Source organism: Haliotis rubra, unplaced genomic scaffold, assembly GCF_003918875.1.
Source record: "Haliotis rubra isolate DU_JTF1 unplaced genomic scaffold, ASM391887v1 Scf680, whole genome shotgun sequence".
In the NCBI taxonomy this organism is placed as follows: domain Eukaryota; kingdom Metazoa; phylum Mollusca; class Gastropoda; order Lepetellida; family Haliotidae; genus Haliotis; species Haliotis rubra.
In genome coordinates this window covers 313,480-324,960 of record NW_025767391.1, presented here as the reverse complement: position 1 = coordinate 324,960, position 11,481 = coordinate 313,480, and the positions used below count along the sequence as shown (strand labels likewise).

The 11,481-nt window shown below is 38.8% G+C and overlaps 1 protein-coding gene across 2 annotated transcripts; it reads left to right on the top strand.

Annotated features, from left to right (window-relative positions):
• The first annotated feature begins 49 nt into the window (after nucleotides 1-49).
• Nucleotides 50-9,699, top strand: LOC124258053 (myosin regulatory light chain A, smooth adductor muscle-like). 2 transcript variants are annotated; one of them, XM_046692130.1, is made up of 8 exons: nucleotides 50-158; nucleotides 3,066-3,084; nucleotides 5,628-5,726; nucleotides 6,723-6,798; nucleotides 7,245-7,346; nucleotides 7,808-7,886; nucleotides 8,269-8,317; nucleotides 8,632-9,699. In XM_046692130.1, the coding sequence occupies exons 2-8, from the start codon at nucleotides 3,073-3,075 to the stop codon at nucleotides 8,740-8,742; spliced, it is 528 nt and encodes a 175-aa protein (XP_046548086.1). In that variant the 5' UTR covers nucleotides 50-158; nucleotides 3,066-3,072; the 3' UTR covers nucleotides 8,743-9,699. The 2 variants fall into 2 exon arrangements, with proteins under 2 accessions (XP_046548086.1, XP_046548087.1); XM_046692131.1 differs by lacking the exon at nucleotides 5,628-5,726 and adding an exon at nucleotides 5,471-5,554.
• The last annotated feature ends 1,782 nt before the right edge of the window (nucleotides 9,700-11,481 follow it).

Genomic DNA, 11,481 nt, shown 5'->3' with positions numbered 1-11,481 from the left:
TCCCGATATGGAGAATCGAGGCCGTGACGTCATCGGCTTGAGGTATGCATAATAACGGAGTGTGGTGAAATCACTTTCGTAGCGCCCTGTGCTCAGCCCAGTCGAGTGTCCGCTACCGGTATTTAGATCTTAGACCAGTCTTCGGAACCAAATTAAAGGTAAGAAAATCTAAAATCATTTACATTTTCAGGTTCATTTTATCATTCATGAGAATATACCGCAAAAACGTACATTTTATAAAAAATCCCGTTTATAATATATATAGAATTATTAACATTTATTGCTTTAGATTAGATGATCCACTGCTGCGATATGTTGAATTATCCCTTCATTATGGTTGGCATAGGGTAATTGTTCCAACAATCTACATGTGCTGTATGCATTTCTTCTAACACATACCAGCGTTATACCCCAGTAGTTTCGCGTCTGTCATCGGGTATCTAGGAACGCAGGGATTGTGTTATGACTTTCTCTACTTAGCCAGGTGGTGTTAATTAACACGGTAACACAAACAGTACAGTACCATCGTAAATTATGCCTCTCGCGTGCTCTCCTTTACTATCTTGTCAATTTCACGTCGATGTAGTCTTTGTCTTGACTGACAAGGCATACGGTGAAATAGACACTTAGACCTTGAAACGTCTGGAAGGATTTCTCTTTGATATCCATGGCCCAAATAACTTTTTGTTTGTAATGATAGTGTATTCTGTTTGTCTATTTTGAAACGGTGATTACTCAGCAGTTTGTTGCCTGCTAAAAAATACGACATATGTTGGTATTGGCGTCTTTGCTACTACTCAGAGAGGCTGAAGTGAAATAACAGTCACTTCCCCTGTTTCAACATCATCGTGCTGTTCAACCGTGAAACGAACAAGCATTGTCGATTTCAGCTGTCAATTTCTTTTGTTGTCATTTTCCAGTTTGTGAAACTTCAACATTATACAGACAACATCAATGTTAACTAAGATAAATGTTTCAAGGTTACATGTCATAATAGCCCTACACAAATTTCAGTTTGTCAAAAAAGGGTGTGGGGGTTGAAGGTGGTGGTGTGTGTGTGGGGTGGGGTGGGGTGGGGTGTGTGTGCAAATACAGACGGTGCCACAGCCCATAATCTCTTTATTGGTACCTGAAAAAATTCCATGTCCATCTAGAGAGAGAGCAATGTTCTGAGGCAGTGCGTGTGTTGCTATTCAATCCAGATGCTCCATTCGCATGGTAGTGAAGGTAACAAGATGTAAAGAGCATAGGTCTACCATCATCTTCAGAATCATCCGGGGCCCTCATAAGGATTTGTGAAAACATACCTATCTAAGAAACAAAGCTTAACCACAATATTGTTCACCTTTGAAAAGAAAACTGTTATACTTCAAAGCAGCGTGTAATATTTATTCAGCATGTCGGATGTAAGACAAACTGACACGTCTATAACCTACGTTCAATTATACAACCCTAAAGAGGCCTCACTGGATGCTATCTGTTCCGCTGAAGCCGAGCTTGTGTGGTGTAGGCGCGTGCACGGGGGAAGATGGAGTAGAGGGTATTAGATTTCCCCGTGCCAATTTTAGACGTTTTCTTGGAAGTACTCTCTGTATTTGTAGAGGTCGGGGATCTCAAAGTACGTTGGCTGAATTTTGTACAGTGAGGGGAAGGGGACGTGAGTGGGGGAGAGGACGGGGGTTGTGGCGGGGATAGCCTGATGCAGTGCACCTGCCATTAAGCCTTGGATGTTTTATACTTGATTTATAGGCTTCACTAAATTGACAATATATGCCATATCACACCCATGCTATAAATGCTGAACTACAATAAATATACGTTTCTGGTAAAGTATGATAATACTAAATACTGTATTTAAAGTTTAATCTAAGTATACCGGACAGTGCTTAAGCAGGTTAATTTCCTCGTAGTTTCCGGCAAGTTATACTTCTTTCAGTGCATAACCCTTCTGACCTTTGACGGCCTTTTAACCTTGTAAACTTTTGGCATGGAACCTGAAACATGGACATCGCTGTACCCATAATCATCATATGCAAGTTCAGAATGAGAGACTAAGATATTTATTGTGAAAACGTTTCCTGAAGAAATACTTGCAATATACTACAAACTGCAAAATGTATTCACAGTGAATACAAAATAGGCAGAAACATCTCAGATACAAAGGAGGTACGTTCCAACTCTGTAGTTTGATAACGCAAGTAATACAATGGTGGGAGACAGTTGGAGACTTGGGCAAGATAGTGGCGATACTGTACACATAGAAATAAAGGTCGAGTTGTAAATATTAAAGAAGTTGTAGATCTATACCAAACCTTGTTATCTTATAAAGGAATAGATATTTCCCCAGATTTACATAATTAAAGTTTTGTTTAAAGATGCGATTAAAAACTAGCCCGAAGAAACAGACAGTTGTATACTGGAGTTACGATACCATTCTCGAAAGAGTAAACTTCAAAAGATAGACATTTCTTACTTCTTTGATCATTTAAAAATCTTTCCAAGTGTTTACATTCTACCGCGTTCACGAATGTAATAGAGATTCACAGATTATCTTATTGTTACCAACAACAAAAAAAGGTTTCTTCTGTTCTAACCGCCTTAGTGAAGCAGCATGCAAGGAAGGAGGAGCACAGGTCGGACAGATATATGGGAGCTTTTGGAAGAATCCTCTATGTGCTCTCTTCGTTACTATGGCAACGTACAAGGAATGTTCCTTTGATCGAAGACTCAGATGGTACCGCCGGTACAGGCGACTTGGCCCATTGCCAAAATTACCTAGCTTATCGCTTACTGCCGACAGTTATGTATGTAGGCGGAGGAAAAAATGTGCTGATGTGTCGAAGTGTGGTTATCATTGTCGTATAAAACATCAAGCTATCTCTGAAACGGTTATATCTGACTATAAAAAGTAGGAACTTATATATATCATTTAAGGAAAAAAGTTATTTAAGATTTCTTTCCTTTTTATAATCAAGTTTGTGTGTCTATTTAATTTATATTGCACCATGCTTCTATAATTTCGTTTTGAAAATACGTCAATAATGTTCATTTCTTGTTTATTTCAGAACCAAAATGGCAGAAGAGGTAAGTAAGATGGTAACGTTCTGCGCATGCGTGACACCTGGAACTACTTTCGCTACGGCGGAGGGAGTTGCAGGTACTTCTGTATCGACATCGTGACCTATGAAAGTAGATCCGTTTTTCCTACAGTATCGTAGAGAAGTCCTGTGATAGAAGCTACCGTTTGCCGTGATTGAAGTATTGTGACAACCGATAGATGCAAAATAAAGTGTACTTTTATTAGACAAATATATGTGCAACTCCTTAAAATGTTGACTTTTGTATTGTCAATTATTCCAAACAAACGCTATCAATTTACATGAATATATTCGATGACCTATGTCGTTAAAGTCATTTTATAAAATGATACTAATATTGCAATATATGTTATTAATGTAACCTATGACTTATTTGTCTTATTACATGACTTATTTGTCTTATTACATGCATATCAAAGTGTGGAAACCCTTCAATGTTCTGTAAACATAACACTTTTTTATAAATTCGTTTTATGTTTTTACGAAATTTCAAATTTAACTGTATGTATATCTTGTTCATATTGAGGTTTTTGTTTGTGTGTCAATATGAAAAATATTAAGTGCATATACCTGTGTGATAGCAACATGTGCATTCGTTGAGTGATATCTGGTCCAGAGCAAACAGTCCATTGTCTTTTCTTCTGTCTCTCTAGATCTATCTGTCTATCGTTCTCTCCTATACACATTCTTTCCCTTACTCTGTATGTACTTTGTACAACCTGATAGAAAGTATTTAATTCCAAATAGATTTGCTCTGGGTCTGGTTTGTGTAAATTTGATATTAGGTAATAGTGCCGAATTCTGAACAATATTTTGACACGTGTCTGGTTAACAGTATCTATGGTAAAGAAATATGATTACGGCTTTCAAACTGGGACAATATTTCAATATGGAAAACACAAATTTAAGTGTGATAAAGATCAGATGTGGTTTGGGAGGGAATAAATTTAAAAAAAGTAAATAATGATTATTATTTTAAAACGTATATGAACCCTATTAGTTCACGAATGAAGCACTATGAATCATAGCCGCACATATTTTGTAAAGAAGACATTGAATTAGCGGTGTGTTGTTTTTGGTAGTCTCTAGACATCACTGTGGTGCTATTGATATTGTTTGTAGATTTAATTTTGGCTGTTTATTAAATTTGCTTTTGTTGCAGCTTTTAAGGTTTTTGTAGTGCCCCCGTCTAGGTTGGTCGTGGAGGGTAGTGGCACCGTAGCAGAGTGCTCGTGTGAATGTTGACGAGTTTGCCCACCGGTGATGTAGATGTAACTTGTTTCGTACGCCAGAACACCGGATTTGCTAAATCACAGATTGCCCTCATGTGCCTACAGAAAGCCGGATTTGCTAAATCACAGATTGCCCTCATGTGCCTACAGGCCGCATTTAAAAACCAGATCCACTTTATGGCACGATGATACGTTAAAAGTTAATAAAAGGTTCTTGGAGGGGTGGTGGGGTAGTCTAGTGGTGAGTAGTGTTCGATTTTCCACATGGGTACAATGTGTGAAGCCCATTTCTGGTGTCCGCCGCAGTGATATTTCTGGAATATTGCTAAAAGTAGGGTAAAACTTACTTATTTAAGATATATAAAACTAAGTCATGTGACACTCGACATAGTAGCGACGATCATTTATTAAGATAATTTACATGCGAAACTTTACAATAGCTTTCGTCTTAACAAACTATATGTTCTAGTTTCCTTACGACTGATGACCCCAGTTTGCAAGCTGTTGAAGTAAGTGTTATAACGAGGCGACACAATGGATCTGGTTGTCAGTGTTATTTGTTTAGATGTCATCGTAACATTGAGACTTCAGTTGTAAAATCAATCGATGCATTGATCCATTTTCGACTGATAAATGCATACAAATTATTTCGACACAACAGATTCTTTCAATATCGAGTGTTGACTCGACATCTGGACATAGCAAGCTCGGATAATCTGGCATACGAAACCGATGGTCCTGTCTCTTATTGTCTGAGGTTTGAAAATGCCACTGAAAAATATATCTGAAATGAAGTAGGTAACAGCATTTTTCAATGGTTAGAATTTGTTGTGATAAAAGTTGTTGAATGCCACTTAGAGTGTTCTCAATAGAAAGGAATGCAGTCTTGTTTGTGAATAGTTTGTTTGATTTTGTACAAATTTTTATATTCATGTTTGTATTTGATATACAACGAAAACACGTGACATGTGCATCTATTGTGCTGTGAGTAAATGGTAAACTTGTTTTGAAATATTTTTCGCAATGAATTTTAGTGTAGTATCATTTAAACGAAAACGTCTTAAAGTAAGTGGCATTTTCAAATAAAAGAGACTTTTCTGTCGTTATTAACGGTGTTTCACTTTTTTATTCGTTTCACAGGCAGCGAAGAAAGGCCGCGGGGAGAGGCAGGCCTCAAACGTCTTTGCAAAAATGTCTAAGAAAACTATGCAAGAAATGAAAGAGGTAGGGTCGTCTTGTCCAAACTGTGCTTAAAGGAACACATAAACTGATGCCGTAACATTTTCTTGTATTTCAGGCAATTAAAAGTAAAAGGGATGAACCCAAGCGCGCTCAGCGTGCAACATCCAACGTTTTTGCGATGTTTCGTCAGAGTCAGGTTCAGGAGTTCAAAGAGGTGACCAATCAGAAAACGAGACGTATCACATGACGTCATATCCGGTGACATGAAGAATTATGGCGCATGACTATACAACCATAACAAAATTAACCGCAATATCCTCTCGTTACGTACTTATGACTAACAATCTCTCTTAACCGGATGAAATGCATGGATACAAAGGGAAACATATTTTAAAACAGCTGCTACCTTCAATACATGATTTGGGCAATGTTGTATGAATTAATGACATATTTAAGCATGTAACGTATGTCAGAAAGATCCATTGGAGAATAAAACTGCACGAAAATCGTGCCTGCCACCTATCTATGGATTACGAAAACATATATTTGTTGCAACTTACGAGAAAATCGTTGTTCCCTGAGCTTCAAGTATCTATCCACGCACAAACAATACTCACAGGTGTTCAAAAATAAAACACAATCCCCCCTGAACCGAAAGCATGCTAAAAGACTTATTTGAACTTCAAAGATGACCATGTTTAACCTATCGCACGTCAACCTTCAAACTGTTCTTATGCCTGCCAAGATGACCCGAGTTATCTCCCTTATTGACTGACTTTCCCCACCAGTGGGTGAAATTCCAGCGTGCACCGCCATCAACCAATAAGATTCCTCTTTCAACTTACTCTGACCAATCATCATGAATGATTTATGATCTTTCTATAACTAACAAATTAAGCACCTCTTTCAATAATATGACGTTATCCACCCATATATCTAAACAATATATAACCTAACAATAATATATACGAATGCTGTCGAATTACATACATATCTTTTTATTAAAATTTTAAATAAAACAATCAGATAATTCAAAGTGGTTAGATGTATTTATTTTAAAAGATGAAAATGATCAATTGTTTTGGACATTTATATATGTTCACTGGATAGTTTTATGTGTTTTGTATAACACCCATTATACACCCATTTCCGGGTGTTTGTGTGGCCATTCGTGGAACTATGTTTGTTAACAATACTTACTGCTCTTTAGGCTTTCACAATGATCGACCAAAACAGAGATGGTGTAATCGATATTGAAGATCTTAAGGATATGTACGGTAACTTTGGTGAGTATTGAATCATGCATCGAAGGTAATTTCGTTCATGTATATTAAACACTATCAATGAACAAGTCAAGATGTGAATAATAAGTACTATATAAAAGATGCCTCTACAGCATGAGTGAGTGAGTTGCGTTTTACGCTGCTTTAAGCAATAGTCTAGCAATATAACGGCGGGAACATCACACTTTTAGCCCATTTCGTTTATGGAAGTACGGATGGTAATGTCTATTGAAAGCATCTTGAAAGTTTACATGTAAATTTTATTTTAAAAGATCAAGTCAAATAGGCTTTGCAAACACTTCTGTCTCGTGCAAGCAGAACTAATTCTGTACTTAGAGGACTAGTAAAATTATGTTAACACTATTCCTCTGGACTAGTCTTATTATGCGGACTTTAAAGGTTATTTAAAATGACCCCGAGAACTGACCATTAAACTGATGGTGTTTCAGGAAGAATACCCCCAGATGCAGAGCTCAAGGAAATGTTGGCCGAGGCACCAGGACCACTTAACTTCACTATGTTCTTAAACCTGTTCGGTGAAAAGTTGAGTGGTAAGTACAAACTGCAAAGAGAAACTCATGGGAATTAAACTTCAAAATTGCATCATAAAAATATAGTATATGGAAACTATCATGGATTTTAAAACGATGCATTATATTGCAAAACATCATTGGTTTGTAATGGAAGCCAAGGACAAATCTTCACCGAGAGTGATTGTTTCCATGGCAACAATAAGCGAAGCTGTTATATCACCTCCGATATGCAATGAAAAGAAACATTCCCATGGTAACAAAGTATCAAAACTATACTGATTAGTATGATGCTATTACATCGGTGATTTAAAACAGTTGGACACCAGAATGGTATGCCAGGGCGTAATGCCATTGTGTTATGGTACATAACCAGTGAGAAAACATATTGGTTTGCAGGGAAACTGTTGCCATGGCTACGGACCACATACAAATGGTCCCTGCTACAATGCTATATATATGTTATCTTATTCCGTTTTCAGGCACAGACCCCGAGGATACCATCAGGAATGCATTCGCCATGTTCGATGATGCTGGCAAGGGAAAACTTCCAGAAGAATAGTGAGTACCTTCAGGAACTGCTTCCGACATAAGCCACCGACGTGGTGTTTGGTTAACAATTTAAATGTCATTTTCTGTTATAAGAAGAAAACGAAACAATGGTGACTGATTCGGTTACCTCCCTTACTTTGTGTGCTGGCGATTATGTGCCTCACTTTGAGAGTGTGGGTTCGAATCCTGGATGGGACTCAACCCCACAACGAACTAGACTGTTCTTGACTGAGAAAATATAATCCCAAATAAACATGCCACTTTTGATCACTTTCTAAAAGGCATTCTGAATTCACAAAAGAAAAAGTCATTTCCAGTTACCTTTAAATCCTACCTGTGTGTATCTGATAACATATTTCGATAGTCAAAGCCTTTCTATTATTTTTTTCAGCGTCAAGGATTTATTACAAAATATGGGTGATAATTTTACCTCAGATGAGGTGAGTAGAAGACAGCATGCATCAACGTCACGTAGCTTGAAATCATATTTAAGAAACGAATAAAGTAATACGATCTTTTGTGTAACAGGTCCTTTGAAGGGAAATATAGAATATCTAAAAATGACATTTTCCTCCTTTGGGATCAACATGTCTTGGCTTTATAAACACATGTTTATGTGAGTTAATTCAATTTGACCAGAAACTGCTTTTGCGACCTCCAGTGATTACTGGTTATATATAAATAGTAGACACCATGTTGTGTCAACGCATCAGCGTTAACTTAGTATTCATCAATGTACATTCTTCTTGTTCAGATCAAACAGACATGGAAGGAATCCCCCATTGAGAAAGGCTTGTTCGACTACAATGAATTTGTATCTAAAATCAAGGGTAAACAAGACGAGGAGGAAATGGCAGCAGCCTAGTCTAGATGAGCATCAAGTCTCACATCAACCCACACTTCTTAGCCTCTGACCCTCCCCATAGCCCCCGGGGACCCTCTCTGTGATAGTACTGCCCCAGGGGCACGAACCACACTAATCCATCGACGCGAAAGCCATAAATGATCCCGGGGTCTTAGGCAAAGAGGGGATGCGTGTAGATAATATTAGATTCTAAAACCTTTCACCGGAAGCTCTCGGGCCAAAGAGTGTACAGCATTCCATTTTCTGATTGGATGTTAATAAGCCAATGGCGGCAGGGTTCAACTACCATCACGACTCCCGGACTCCGGATAGGAGCGCTCAAAGTCACTTCAGCTACAACCACGACAGCACCAAGGCGCAGACCACCTGCCCAATTTGGTGCGCTTACGTATGCCTTCAGAATCACGCTACGGGGACTGGGTCTGATGGCCGACCACCCCTGTGGTCCATCCCCACAATATGTCCTGGGGAGGGACCACGTGACAGTGGTCGGTTTGTCAAACTCTGTCCTCTTCATCTGTTGGCCCGGGAACTTCTGGTATAAACTGCCCAGGTCTCTCTGTCTATCTCTTTCTCTCTGTAGAACCTGTAGTCTACCCAGGGTCTCCCTTGGTCGAACTCTTTCATCTCGTCAAGTCTGTGTGAACATTTCATGATGGGGTTGGGCATCAGGATTTCTTTGAATCAAACCCAGGTCATATATATGCTGTTAAAATGTGTATAATTTTTGTTACAAGTCGGACCTGTCGTTGTATCTCACTATAAAATGACATGAAGCCTCTTGCACCAGTGGTGTGCAGCAGGCTTCTGCTTCACGGTAGAGCGAGGATGCGGACCCGATCTACTGTGAACCTACACCATAAGACATGGACGGTGTCTTCTTTGCATGAGTTAACCCGATGTGGAATGTTTTTTGTGTCCTATTTATTTAATAAACACCTCTGTGCACAGGGTCAATGCTTTGTCTGTCCTATTTGGTTGTTTGGAGTTTTACCAATACATCCCTACGTCTAACTTCTTAGGCCCCTTAGCCGTGACAGGGTCTGCTGATCGTGGGTTTGAAGCCAAGGCTCGCCCTACAACGATCTTTCATTGTCAGAACCATGCACGTGGTCGTACTGACCTTAAGCCTGAATCGTTTATGCTCTACAGCAAAAAGAAGCTTTAACTCAAGCTCATACCCTCACTCACTCGTTGTCCTTTGAGCAACAATCTGACATCCCTCGTTACTAAATGCCTGTTTAACTCGTGTGAATTTGTTCCCATACCCTTTTGAATAAATAACACGGAGATGGATCGACTATATCAAGTTCAGATGAGGCCTTGTCCACTTGACATTTGTCATCACGAGTTTATTGACATTCAAGACACAACTGCAATTATATTTCCCGTGTAAAATCGTTTGGCTTAGTTACAAACAGAAACCTGTCGTATTTGTTTCAAAACAGAGCAAGCAAATAGTTTACGTCTCTGAATATATTTTGTCCGTGCACTGCTGAACTTGAGATAGAAGTCGGTTGTTTTTAATATTGATTGATTAATTGCCAATATGAATGTTAAGTCGTTTATTAATGTTTCTTGTCCCTTTCAAGAATGAAAGTTAACATATGTGTGAAGTTAACTCGTTGAGATAAGCTGGAACATATCCTACAATGAAATCGAAATGAAAGTATTTTGAGGAATAACACCCTTTATAAATTAGGTTTGAATAAGATGGAGCCACAAATTGCACGGCTGAATTGTCATATCTGATAACTCTTGGAAAAGGATACTTCTATTTACCAGAAGATGACCAACAGAAACTAAAACGTCAGATAATATCATAGTATCATATTTTATACAAGTTAAATGATGAGTGTGAGATGTCTGTGTAGGTCTCTTACAATGAACTGTTAGACGATTGTGTGCATGCAAATGAGCGTGTGATGTTCCCATCATCAGAACCCAACGCAAATTGTCAACGCAGAAACGTAACATTGACAGGCGATATTGGGTGCGTGAGTTTTAACGCTGGTGAGAACTGCATTCCAGTTACCGTTACATAACGGCGTCTCAGGTTTATCTGGGGAAAAGCCTCAAACAATGCTAGCGTTTACCATTTTTGAATAACCACGAGCCCGTGTATGGTGATGACAAACTTTCGATCATAGATCTCTGACACGCTTATGGGGAAGACCATATGGAAGCAATAATGTTGGTATTAAATGATCCAATGGTCTGGAACACATCTCAGTTGCTGAAGGTACTAGCAACGCCACGTACTCGGGTAGAACATGTGCAAAATGCACGGGGGCATTTGAAGGAAATTTGATATACGTTCTCATTATTGTTGTTATCGCAATAATTTAGTGGGAACATGGCATGTAAACATTGGAATCTACATCACCAATTACCGTGGACCTGCAAGAGCAGCGTTCCATCCGGGGCAAGGGAGATAACTAACTATAAACGTCCAAGCGGAATAAAGACGTATTTCCGTCAGTTGCCTCCCTTGACCTTGGAAGACCAGTCCCAGCCAAGTCTGACAATATATTCAAAGCAGCACAATGTCTGGCTCGGATCTCCAACAATGAGGGATATCTAATATTGTAAGGACAGAATAGTATCTATTTTAGTCCATCGACCACCAGATCTTTTTGTCACAGGCCACAAAAATCATCTAACTGCTACATTTCATTATTTGTTGGTTGTGTAAGTTACTGTACATGTATAACCCTGTACTGTATGCTGGCTATATGA